The sequence below is a fragment of the Schistocerca nitens genome, chromosome 3 (genome assembly GCF_023898315.1).
Source record: "Schistocerca nitens isolate TAMUIC-IGC-003100 chromosome 3, iqSchNite1.1, whole genome shotgun sequence".
NCBI classification, from domain to species: domain Eukaryota; kingdom Metazoa; phylum Arthropoda; class Insecta; order Orthoptera; family Acrididae; genus Schistocerca; species Schistocerca nitens.
Window position 1 is genome coordinate 652005421 of NC_064616.1, and position 14135 is coordinate 652019555.

Below are 14135 nucleotides of genomic sequence, written 5' to 3' on the forward strand. Positions count from 1 at the left end.
GAAGATGTCGTTGACTTTCCTGTGAATTCATTATGCTCAGTTGGTTTGCCATCCTTTCTACAACTTTCACTGCACATAATAATACAAATTTATACACCGTATGACAAGTAGAGATTTTCAGATGTAGTATGATAGAGTTCATTATGGCGTTTCTGTTCCTTACAGCTGTGTAACCTTAAGGAAAACTTCCTATTAGAATCATTGTGCACTCAACCCTGTCTCCCCTGATGCTAGCCTTGTCAGCAAATTTTAACTATGTAGTATGATTTCACATCTCCTTAATAAATACCCAATAAGAGTTAGACAAGATATAGGGAGCATCCCTTAGTCATACATATCAAGAAATAGTCTTGAATTCTGTGAGAATTTTTTTTATTAAATCCATTTCTCATATTAAAGTTTGGAGGAGTCTTTTACAGGCGCCATGATGTCTTTGTAAAACATAAATATTTTTGCAGGCATAACGTAACTACAGTATACTTAAGTCCTCGATGAAGTCGATTGTCCTGTGCTAATAAGCTTTATTGGTATTTGTAACAAAAATAATTATATTTATTATATACAATATTTGAAGCTAGCTTTATTTTAGCTACTAAAATTTATCATGCTTTCAGTTAATATCGCTAAATAATAGTGAACTGCTTACATTTACAATATTAAGCAAGACTTAATTTTCTGCGTGGCTTCCTTTCTTTTGTAGGTTAAGAAGTATTAACTCAGTAGTATTTCTTGCATTATTCTATCGATGATTAAATTTAGCTTTGCATGTTAAAATCCTAGCAGAATTTTCCTTCACTTCTCTTAAAAGATTAATTTTTATGAAATACTTGGTGGCTGTCTACATACTAAGGTCTTCTACTTTTGCAGTTCCGAGTATAGTGGTACATAACGGCTCAAATAGTGCACCCGGAAGTCCAAAAATGCGAGCGCAGCGTACGTTGTCGAGACAGGTATGTTCCAAGACAACTAAATGCCACTTTTTAAATGTCTTCAAAGCTACATATGTCACATACGGTGTATGGTCAGAAAGGAGAGTAAGACTTTAATGAATGTATTAAATATGACAGTATGTGCATTGTAATACGAGTTTTCTAAAGAGCACTGCAGTTTTTGTTAATAACCTGCAGAAAATATTTTTATGTGACTTAGACGTTAACTGTCGAGGAAGTATTTATACATTTACTGAGTTCATATTATTTCCTTCACTGGGTCTATTATGACATACTACGAAGATTAATACGTTTTCTCTGGAATGTTCAGGACGTTTTACAATTACTATTACAGGCTTCTAGGGGTTAAAGTGAGAGACTTAGTTCTGATAACGTACCTATGTTTGGAAATGTACCGTTTGGATGTAGAAGTGAAATAAGTTCGAAGTTCGCGTCACTTGCGAACGCCTCGCTTCACGGTAAGCACAGAAACTAAGGAGAGGGTGCCGTTATGAATTCCTGTTGTAGTTATAATATCGCGTACCATTTCCCTCCGACTAAACACCGGCTGCAAGAAACTGGTATGTTCGCAACTAGAAGGACTGACGGTGATGCGTCATGGACGAGTCTCACTATCTACTTTGAAGAGGACGTCCGTTACGCAGAAGAGAACCTGATGAGTAATCGACACATTATCCACTCCATGGTCCTCTGTAGAGCAAACAGGTCACAACTCATTGTCTCCCTTGTGGGCGTACCGTGAAGCGGGAGATTTTAAAGTGATCCCGTCTCCAAACTTATTTCACATCCAGACGTTACATTTCCGGACATGGGTTCCTTATCAAAACATTATCTACGAGGGCGAGCTGGAAAGTAATGCTCCCGAGTTTTAAATGTGACAACTGTTAAAGCTTTTTAAATAAAAACAAATTTCATTAACATCTTTATTCTTCATGTCTACATATTTATTCCTCAGCATAGTCACCATGGCAACGAACAAATTTCTCCTAATGAGAGACCAGTTTGTTGATACCACCCATGTAGAATGTCTGACATTGTAGACATAGCCATAACCTCACCTCTGCTTGCATTTCTTCATCACTATCAAAGTGAAATCCTCGAAGGTGTTCTTTAAGTTTTGGAAACAGATGAAAATCGGATTGGGCCAAGTCGAGGCTGTATGGAGGGTGATCAGTGACAGTGAATACAAGGCGTCGGATTGTTGCAGATGTCGATGAGCTCGTATTTGGTCTGGCATTGTCATGCTGAAGAGAGATTGCTCCATGTGTGTGGTAACTCTTCGAATTCGGAACTCTATTACAACACGCTATTTCTCACGCACTGACATTGTTAAATTTCACACGCAATGTTTCATGCTACAATTCGGAGCCCTCTAGAGGCAGAGAGCTGCAAATATCTAGACATAAATAATAAAGATGCAGAATGTTGATAACCTTTGTTTTGATGTGATTCTTGAGTTTCTCCCGGCGTATTTGATAATCAAAATATCCACGGGTGTACTGCCGGTCTACAGTGTCTACACTGTAGACCGGCAGTACACCCGTGGATATTTTGAATAACCTTTGTTTTATTTAAAAATCTACATGATTTTTGACATAAAAAATTCGGAGACATTAATTTTCAGCACTGTCTCGCAGTAAATTCCCTCTAAAACTCCTAGAAACCTTTAATAGGAATTGTGAAACATCTGTATACACTGACGGAAATGGAAAGTGTTGCACGATAAAACATCAGTCCAATATTTATCAAACTTCGTGGAGGTGTTCATCACGTATGGTGTTTTATATAATTATACTTTCATTTCATTTGAAACTGGTGTCAAAAATCATCAGTACGAGGTGTAACCCCACAAGCTGCAATGTACAGTTTCATCAGTTGTTGCATGGAGGTTGACACCCTCACTCTCATGAATTTCTCGCCATGCCTCAAGTAGCTGCTGTGTCAGTTCATGAAGATGCCTGGCTGTAAGTTGATATGAAACAGTTGTCTTCCAATCGTATCCCAGACAGGCTATATGGATGGCACACCGAATAGAAATCACATACTCTCTCCATTCCTTATCTTTATGAATGGCTTTTTCCATATGAGAATAATCTCCCATAGGTACAGAAGTACTAGAGTATCAATCTGGTAGCGTTCGGTCGGGTTATTCGTGGTATAATGTTTCCCATTTCCGATAGTGTACTTCATCACATGCCCGGCTTACTTCTTACAGTAAAGAAAATGGATGCAGAAAGTTTCACTAGACAGATCGGATAATTCATACAAGGAAGGAATGGTGGGGTTTGACATATCTTCGAAGACGAGGTTATTAGAAACGGTGCGAAATCTTTGACTATTGTCACGGAGTCAGTTTTGGAGAAACCGAGAGGCGAAACTGGAAACTTAACTGATACGGCCGAATAAACAGAAGAAATGCAAACGTTCTTTCTGTGGGTCCTACCGAGAACCATTTCATCCCTGCAACTTCCGCGCTGGGTCGCCCGAAAGGATTCGCCGAACACGGCTGTTACTTTAAATGATGGACGTCTGTTCGTTTCCGGTGGCACAGTTATATCATACCTGCTGTAAGCAAGTGTTTCCAAGATTCCTGTCCTGCTATCTCGTAATACAGCAGTCATCTAGGCAGGAGATCGCTGATCAATGGTATTCAAACATGGTTTCCTCACTCCGGTAAATAAGAGTAACAACAGCCAGCTCCGACTCCTTCAAACGCCATACAGTAGTCAGTTGTTAATATTATTTATTCCAAAAGAGGCGAGGAACCCTTTTACGCGGTAACACACGGAGCAATATGAGCACTCTTGGGATAGTAATGTTATGCTCTCGAAAATTCATCACGCTGTATATCCTCACATCAGGGGAAAGCGGAGAACAGGAATCCTAGTCCATCAAACCCAATTTTTTTAACACACAGTTATCTCGGCATCAGTTATAGGGGCTCCGAAGCTGTGAAGGTCGATTTGTGACCAGTTGCGTAGAACTTGGCGTTTTTACGTCTCGCCTCTCCTCGGTTACCACTGGTAAAACTATATACATATTGCAAGACTTGAATTTTTTGTGTAGTTCCTCTGCAACACCTACGTACTTGCTGTACAGTTGCTTATGGTCAAGGCAGAAACAACATAACTACTGAACTTCAATATTTGTTCCTTGGGATTGCCCTTTTGCCGTGAGTTTCCGCTATTACCTAAGCCCAGTACAGGCGACCCTATCATAGGACACAGTCACCTCAGTTTACATCTTCAACCTTTCAGCAAATAGGTGCTGTCAGCTCACAGTGCCTCAGGACGACGCACAGACCTACCAGTCACAAAAATGGGACTCAAGCTCGCACGGTCGAGAGTAAGGATGTAAATAAATTGTATCCTTTTTAAAAGAAACCGTTCATAGGAGAAATCATGCTACACTCCTGGAAATGGAAAAAAGAACACATTGACACCGGTGTGTCAGACCCACCATACTTGCTCCGGACACTGCGAGAGGGCTGTACAAGCAATGATCACACGCACGGCACAGCGGACACACCAGGAACAGCGGTGTTGGCCGTCGAATGGCGCTAGCTGCGCAGCATTTGTGCACCGCCGCCGTCAGTGTCAGCCAGTTTGCCGTGGCATACGAAGCTCCATCGCAGTCTTTAACACTGGTAGCATGCCGCGACAGCGTGGTCGTGAACCGTATGTGCAGTTGACGGACTTTGAGCGAAGGCGTATAGTGGGCATGCGGGAGGCCGGGTGGACGTACCGCCGAATTGCTCAACACGTGGGGCGTGAGGTCTCCACAGTACATCGATGTTGTCGCCAGTGGTCGGCGGAAGGTGCACGTGCCCGTCGACCTGGCACCGGACCGCAGCGACGCACGGATGCACGCCAAGACCGTAGGATCCTACGCAGTGCCGTAGGGGACCGCACCGCCACTTCCCAGCAAATTAGGGACACTGTTGCTCCTGGGGTATCGGCGAGGACCATTCGCAACCGTCTCCATGAAGCTGGGCTACGGTCCCGCACACCGTTAGGCCGTCTTCCGCTCACGCCCCAACATCGTGCAGCCCGCCTCCAGTGGTGTCGCGACAGGCGTGAATGGAGGGACGAATGGAGACGTGTCGTCTTCAGCGATGAGAGTCGCTTCTGCCTTGGTGCCAATGATGGTCGTATGCGTGTTTGGCGCCGTGCAGGTGAGCGCCACAATCAGGACTGCATACGACCGAGGCACACAGGGCCAACACCCGGCATCATGGTGTGGGGAGCGATCTCCTACACTGGCCGTACACCACTGGTGATCGTCGAGGGGACACTGAATAGTGCACGGTACATCCAAACCGTCATCGAACCCATCGTTCTACCATTCCTAGACCGGCAAGGGAACTTGCTGTTCCAACAGGACAATGCACGTCCGCATGTATCCCGTGCCACCCAACGTGCTCTAGAAGGTGTAAGTCAACTACCCTGGCCAGCAAGATCTCCGGATCTGTCCCCCATTGAGCATGTTTGGGACTGGATGAAGCGTCGTCTCACGCGGTCCGGCACGAACGCTGGTCCAACTGAGGCGCCAGGTGGAAATGGCATGGCAAGCCGTTCCACAGGACTACATCCAGCATCTCTACGATCGTCTCCATGGGAGAATAGCAGCCTGCATTGCTGCGAAAGGTGGATATACACTGTACTAGTGCCGACATTGTGCATGCTCTGTTGCCTGTGTCTATGTGCCTGTGGTTCTGTCAGTGTGATCATGTGATGTATCTGACCCCAGGAATGTGTCAATAAAGTTTCCCCTTCCTGGGACAATGAATTCACGGTGTTCTTATTTCAATTTCCAGGAGTGTATTTGTATGGGAACGGCAGCGTGGAGAACGTGGTGGAAAGGAGATGGGGTCCTCATGTTTTGATCTTGGGTCCTTTGCTGTTTTCACCCTGTATTTATCCGAGGAGAAGAGAATTAGGCCTTTTTTTGTAAGAGGTACAAAGTTTAGTATAGAAACATCAACACAGAATGTGTAAAATGGAGTTTTATGAAAAGTATTGACTGGGCGTGCATAAAACGGCTTTATTGAAGTTCTGAAAAACCTTAGCGCGTCCCGTTTCACTGTGACAAACATGTTACACCTATCAGTTGGTTGCGCCAACCTGAAATTTACAACAGCAAGTTGTCAGCAAGTCACACATTTCTACAAATGACAGCGTCTACTGCCAGGACCAGCTTACATAACGGAAAAACATCCGGTTCCGCCCATGGGAAAGAGAATGTCTTCTGCCTATGCATACCATTTACCATAAAGGCTGGGAGTAGTTGTCGCAGTGGTTCGACAAATGATTTTCAATTTCCCGTGACGGCATAAAACAGTAAGAAAACTGGAGGCAACACTGCAGACGATGAGAGTGACGCTGGGGGCACTTACTGGGTGGTCAAGTACACTTTCTGTTAGTGTAGCTGCAAAATGTGTTTTTTTTTTTTTTTCTGCTGTGCGCGGTATCGTCTCTCTTGCTGTAATAGAGGTTGCTTCTGCTGTTCCCGTGACTGATCGATCTGCTTTTTCTTGTTGTGCTAGAGGTTACTTTTATTATCGACACTGCTCGACCTCAGAAATGCACTATCCATTTTGCTGATTAAAAGTTCAATTGTAAAGTTCGAACTACCTCACACTAAATCGCACAGTATTGCTTTCCCACACAGTACAAAAGCACTCACCTCATAAGGCGCAGTGTGAAGATAGCTGTTAAATAATACGAGGCCTGTTCAGAAAGTAAGCTCCGATTGATTGCCAAATTGAAACCACAGTGAACATCAGAAATGTTTTACTTGTAACAATTAGCTACACCTTTCAGCTACTTCTCTACGTAGTCGCCGTTCTGACTTAGACTTTTGTCATAGCGTTGTACCAACTTTTCAATAGCCTCATCATAGAAGGCAGCCGCCAATGCTTTCCGCCAATTCTCCACGCTGGCCTACACCTCGTTGTCTGTGTCAAAATGTTGTCTTCAAAGACAGCGGTTCATGTGACCAGAGATGAAACTCAGGGGGAGACAATTGCGGACTGTATTGTGGGTAATCTCACATTTCCATTTGAAAACGATGCAGGAGCATCTTCATTGCCCCTGCAGAATGCGGCTGAGAATTGTCTTGAAGAAGAAACAGCACGACAGTTATGTAATGTTAGCTGCATAGCTTCAGGCGAAATTTCTCACCAGGCCCTCGTACTTGGCGGCAGACACTATTTTCTAGACATCTTTACGCACTCACTGCGAGCTCAGAAATGAGAAGAGCGACGTGATGCTGACTGGGGTTATACTAGAGACACTACCCAACACATCTGTGCAAAGCTTTATCGGATTTTCATAGTCGTTTCCATTTCGCGACCGATCGGAGCTTACTTTCTGAACGGCCCTCGTAGTTTGTGCCGCTTCTTAATCAAAAACCACTCCGTAACCAGAATTTGGCAATAGCACAATCACTGACAATCCTAGTAATGTTCAGAGACTACAACAGTTGAAATACAACAGTCGTCGTACGTGAATCCGTCCGGAGATTGTTGGAGGTGAAGCACTGTTAGATGGCGTCGACCGCAAGTGGCCATTGGCTCCGTTTCACCAGAATTTATTCCCTTGTGTCTATTGGACGCCCACATGTTTATTTTATTGAGTATTATGTATTCGTTTTCGTAGGTGTTTGTGTGTTATGAGCATTAATTCCCCGTGTACTGACTTTGTAGGCTAGTTTCACGCCGCCATAATCGCCACTGTCGCCTGATTTAGTTCAAATTTGCAGTCGTTGAAAATAGACCGTAATACTTCCTTTGTTGACCAGTGAGCGGCAGAAGTAACACTAATACTTAGTTCGTTAACTGCGTTTAGTTTCGTCGTTTTGTTATGTGCTTCTGTGTAGAAGTGAGCTCTAACTTTGTGTTGAGTTGTGCTTATTAATGTTTTTAGTTGTGGGCGTGTTTTACGTATATTACTCGTATTGTCATGTGATAACATTAGTAGTAACATTAGTAGTTCTGCTTGACTGAGCAGCCGATATTGTCTCAGATCTTTAGATTATCCGACCAGACAACGTTATATTCATTTAATTCTTCGTATACTTGATTAGATTTGCGAAGGAGGTCAATGTCCCTGTCATTAAAATGAATGTCAGTCTACCATCGTCTGACTTCAACATATGGATAAGTAAACTGGCCTTAGTAGACTTGAGAGAATTGATTCTGTCAGTCTTTCATGAAGGTGATCCAACAGTAATAAGAAACTCCCTCAGTTTTAGAAAGTTCAGGCGAGCTAGAAGGTGACAACTACACTAGTACGAATACGTAGCAACAAAGCTTCTACTCTTTCTCACTTACATCGGACAGTCATCCAGGATAACCCTTTTTAAGACTGTCAGAAGAAAGAAGAATGAGATGTAAACCTGTTGCTGTTTCCCAGCAGTTTATTCAAAGCACGGCGAAATAGCTTACAGCAAAACCTTGTGAAATGAAGGCGCCCCTTCAATCAAGTACTCCGGGTATGCTGGTTCATGAAGATACACAAATACACAAAGTCCCGTTTGATTTTATACAAAATAGTTAAGTGTGTTCATTAAATTTGGTGTACTATCAGTGGTTGCATAGACACTTCAGTTTTCAGGTGTATGCTTCCCTATCTCTGTTGAGCTCTCTTTCATATTCTATTTCGTCTACAGTTAACACGATTCTTGAACTATATGTATTGTGACTATGTGGATGCTGTCACATGATCTTAATTCATTGTTCAAACTCTGCATATTTTGGTTTCTCTGTATAGTTTTAATATTTATACCAAGCCTTGGCAGTATTTTCAAAATATACATGTGATGAAAAGTAGATGGATCAATATCTATTGCACTGGAGTGTAAGTCTTTCTTCTTCAGTAGCATTCCGTTAGTTAAACGCGCATCCGGAGTGGTACCGAAGGGCGAGCAATGCAGGGAATTTAGTCTTCGGGGACTACGTTCAGGTTTGGCGAGCCCGAGATTCCAAAACTGTAAGCAGGTGTGGCTGCTAGTCTTCCTATAATTAAGTTCTGGGCTTGCATAAGCGCCCTTCGTTACTACACGTTGAGATGGGACTTTATGTGCAGTGTGGAGCGGGGATCTTCGCTTAACCGCCAGGATCGCGCAGATGGTGTAAACCTCTATAAACAAAGGCTCACTCTCAAGGCACTCTACTTGCCGGTGGCGTAGATGGCTGCGGAGCAGAATTTGTCGTTAGCAGGGAACTGCTGGGGCTCCTATTGCACCCAAAGTGACTGTAAAAGAGCGTAGTTCTCTCGAATATGTGAGGAGGGCTGAATGACCTGAAACTATACGCCTGCCTCACTGATGTCCATTTCTTGTAGAAATACAAATATTCATTGCACTCGCCTGTGATCGCTTTTCCCTGGTGACCGGACAACTCATATTTTCCGAAGTAGCTAACGTTGGAAAATCCTGAAGACAATAGGCAGCGGAGCTCAAGATGACGCTGTTTATTAATTTCCAGAATGCTTTAGATACAGTTCCATCGCCTAGTAAACCAAATGCTACCATACAGGGTATCCAAACAGCTAGGTGAATACCGGGCTCGGACCCACCTACCACCTCAGTTACACAATTCGCGAACATTTAGAAAAAGTTCGCACACTTTCACATGAGACATTACTAGACACAGAGGCGGTACAACTTCCGTACCGGTGACGGGGGTGGGGTGGGGGCAAGAGATGGCGACAGAAACGGCATGGGCTCTAATCAAAAATTAACATGCCGACCGCGTGAAGATACCAGATTAAGAACAGGAGAAAAATGGAGAGTATCCAAACTGCTATGCGTCTGTATTGCAGATTTCCTAGCAAAAAGAACTCAGTGTGTCATTCATAATGGAGAGGTGATGTCAGAAGTGAAGGGAGTGTCCGGTGTGCCTCAGGGTTGAGTGGCAGACCCGCAGCTGTTAATGATGAGTATGAATGACCAGAACTTAATGTCTCAAATCAAATGAGGCTGTTAGTTGACTAGATTTGTACCCAGGAGTTGCCATCATTAGAAATTTGTACGGAGCGAGGTGGTGCATTGGAAAACATTGGGCTCGTACACTGGAGGATTGTGATTCGATCCCCGACTGACCATCCAGATTCAGTTTTCCGTGATTTGCCTAAATTTCTCGAGATCAATGAATTGATGGTTTCTCTGAAAAGGCACTGCCGATTCCCTTCGCTAGACTTCCACAATCCGACCTCGAAAGATGTCTCTCATTCCTCCGTCGTTGGCGACACGTTACACTCTAAATTCCCTGCTTATAAACCTATCTCGAAAACCAGAACACTTGTGGATGACCAGCGCGTTTTTCTAAGAGTGGCAGCTGCTGCTGAACGTAAATAAATGTAGATTAATGTCTGTAAATAGGCGAAAAGGTGCTATGTCGCTTGACTATGCAATCTATGTTCGGTCACCGCCTTCAAGTATCTACAAGAATCTGTGTAGAGTGATTTGGTTATTAGACACACTCAACAATATTTAGAAAAAAATTCTTAGGTTACATGAGATACACACCATCCGTCCACTTACTTTACGGGACTGATTTTATTCCTGGAGCAAAAGCGATGTCAGCGCAGTAACTACAGTGGCTCAAATAATAACTGTAATCAACAGGTGTGCATTCGACCAGTCATTTGTGTGGAGGCAGTGTACGGCTGTAGTATGTCAAGGCTGTTGTCTCACAAATCGCAATGTAGCAAGAACTCTAAATCAAGTGTTCCTGAATGTTTTGAAGAAGAGGAAAGTATGTGCGAAGTTGGTCCCTCACAACTTTACTCCTGAACAAAAACTACGACGAGTGGATGCCTGCCACAACTTGAATGAAATTCAAAACTCAGTTTGTTTGTTTTTTTTTCAGGAAAAAATCATCACGGATATCGATACTTTGTGTTGTAAATACGAACCTACCACAAAACGACAAAGCACATAAGTTAGCATGAAGAGTCAATGCTTTGACATTATTGACATTCAAGCCAATGTGACGAGAGAGATAAGCAACATTCCATTGAAGGACTTCTCTTTTCTGACAATTTCACGTGACTGGATGAGCTTTTTAAACAGTCTATGTATAGGAAGGTGTCAACAATATAATATGTATATGAATTTTTAATCATTTATCTTTAGATAATAAACAAGTAATATTGGTCATTTGAGTTACATGGCGACCACAGCACAGAATCATGGAAAGGCCCTTTCACTATTTAAAAAACGATCCTATTTTTAACTATTTTAGTGAAACGCTTTGAAACAACACCTTTTATGCACAAACCGCAGAACGAGGTTACATTTCCCACATTTTACTGCTGAATAACCCTGAGAACCAAATCTTCATCATGAAATGGCACTGGAGCTACTGTCTTCGTTTTTCTAAAAAAATGGTTCTAAGCACTATGGGACTTAATATCTGAGGTCATCAGTCCCCTTGACTTGGAACTACTTAAACCTAACTAACCTAAGGAAATCATACACATCCATGCCCGAGGCAGGAATCGAACCTGTGGCCGTAGCAGCAGCGGGGTTCCGGACTAAAGCGCCTAGAACCGCTCGGCCACAGATACCGGCTTCGTTTTTCAAAACAGATTGTGCAGCCAGTGATTGTTTTCCACACTTCCTCTTTGCTACCATCATCAAATGGCTTCCGATGCCCCACAGATGAGTTTCAATGTCTCTATATTGTATCTGTGTCTCTAAAGTACAAATACCGTGAAACTGACAAAGATGCTAACTTTCTGCTCGCTGTAAGGATCCGTGCTGACAAAATTCGAATATGACGATACTATTGAGTTGTTTCACCTCTTTTTTCTATGTTCAACAATGTAGTCGTTTTGTGCACTGAATGCAAGTTTTTTTTACTCATTGTATCAACTACGTCATTGTCAAAAAGCTTAATAAAGTATGGCACATATGGCGTGAAGCTATATTCGTCACAATCAAAAGTAACACGATCTGTCAGACTGGATGCAATATCTTCCTTGCCCCTCTTGAAAGTTGCTTCATGTAGTATATATGCCGTACCTGTAGTACGCACTGTAGACAGTTACTCATGTACAGTGACTGTATGAAGATCATATATATTCATCTCCCCATTCCTCGTCATGATCTGGAATAAGTAATACGCCACTCCTTAGTAGGGTGTTTGGAACATACACTGCCTGACAAAAGTGAAGCACCCAGAAGGGGAGGAGGAAAGGAAATGAAACTTCACGGGTTGAGTGGGTATATCATGTTATTTCGGCGATTACAAAATCTAATAATATTTACAAAGAACTTGGTAGTATGAGACCATTTATCAGTATGACGTTCCACCTCCTCTAGCCTGGATACATTCCCTGATGTGGCTGGGAAGGGTGTCAAAGGTATTTTATTCTCTCCTGAGGCGAGCTGGCCCACAACTGTTGTAAGTGGTTCTTGATGTCTTGGATACTGGAATTGGGATTGAGTAGACGTCCAAGTTGGTTCCTCACATGCTCTATTGGGGACGTATATGGAGATCTTGTTGGCCAGAGGAGAACCTCAACATCATACATACAATTTGTAGAGATACGTTTCATGTGTAGAGCAGCATTCCCCTGCATAAAAGTGGCACCGTGATACTGTCGCGCGAGGGGTAACTCATGAAGAGGCAGGATGTTCGTAACGTTCCGTGTGCCGTCAGAGCTCCCTCGATCGCCGTGGCCTGAAGCCATACCCGATGGCTCCCCACACCAGGAGTAATACCGCTGCGCCTCGCCAAAACATTGGAAGAATGGGACCTTGCCCCAGATTGCCACCACACTCATCGACGATTGTCATCCGAGGTACCTCGGCAACGCGAATCATTGATGAACACAATGCGTCGCCATTCATCACCAGTCCATGCAGCCTGGTCGTGGCACACTCCAAACTCAGTCTTTGATTGCGTTGTAGTATTAACGACATCGGTATTTCTCTAGTACAAATGCTGCTAGTCTCTGACCAATGGTACACAATGACATAAAATGTTGCATAGAGTCCATTCCTTGTTCTTGGATGACAGGCGCAGATCTAAGGGATATGATGTTCCTGGTGCACAATAAGGCGATCCTCCTTTGCGCCATTGACCGGAACAATGAAAACGATTATGCCTGCCCTCATTTTCCCATGCAATCAAACATTGAGTCACTTTCACTTACAAATGTTCAAAAAATGGCTCTGAGCACTATGGGACTCAACTGCTGTGGTCATCAGTCCCCTAGAACTTAGAACTACTTAAACCTAACTAACCTAAGGACATCACACACATCCATGCCCGAGGCAGGATTCGAACCTGCGACCGTAGCAGTCGCACGGTTCCGGACTGCGCGCCTAGAACCGCGAGACCACCGCGGCCGGCTTACAAATGTTCCACAAATCTGGATATTGCACGATTCGATCATCTGGCTACATGAAGATCCATAATGAGGCATTTTCAAAGTATGTTAGGTACTAGCAACGCAGTTTCACACGAACATGCTGCATCTCTGTGGCTTTCACAGTTATCACTCAACATCTGAGACTGTACACACACCTTATATGCCTTACCAGGCTTGTTAGCAACACTAACTCACTCTGGTTGCCGCTATATTAGTTACAGGGAATGACAAAGCCAATCATTTACATACCTGCTGATGGTGTGCATGTGTGCGAAGTTAGACTAACAATCAACCACGCCTTCTCAGTACTTCACCTTCTTGTCAGGCAGCGTATTCGGTATCACCACCACTATTATCATCAGTAATAACAGTCACTATCACAATCAGACAAAAAAAAGAATCTCTGGCGCTAGAAAAGTACAAGAGCATATTTTTTTCCACAGAATTAGCACGTAACCATCTCCAGTATCCTGCATAACACAGCAGTTACCACTAAAAGAAAAAGACACTGAAGCACCAAAGAAACTGGTATAGGCATGTGTATTCAAATACAGAGATGTAAACAGGCAGAATACGGCGCTACAGTCGGGAAGACCTATACAGGGTGAGTCACCTAACATTACCGCTGGATATATTTCGTAAACCACATCAAATACTGACGAATCGATTCCACAGACCGTACGTGAGAAGAGGGGCTAGTGTAATTGGTTAATACAAACCATAAAATAATGCACGGAAGTATGTTTTTTAACACAAACCTACGTTTTTTTTTTAAATGGAACCCCGTTAGTTTTGTTAG

The 14135-nt window shown here is 43.3% G+C and overlaps 1 protein-coding gene across 7 annotated transcripts in view; it reads left to right on the forward strand.

The window, feature by feature from the left end:
- LOC126248617 (cAMP-regulated phosphoprotein 21) overlaps positions 1-14135 on the forward strand; it is a 1051584-nt gene that overhangs the window by 618667 nt on the left and 418782 nt on the right. For all 7 annotated transcript variants that reach the window (XM_049949775.1, XM_049949778.1, XM_049949781.1 and 4 more), the window contains one exon: positions 868-950. In XM_049949775.1, the coding sequence (XP_049805732.1) occupies positions 868-950 (83 nt within the window). The remainder of the gene's footprint in view (positions 1-867; positions 951-14135) is intronic.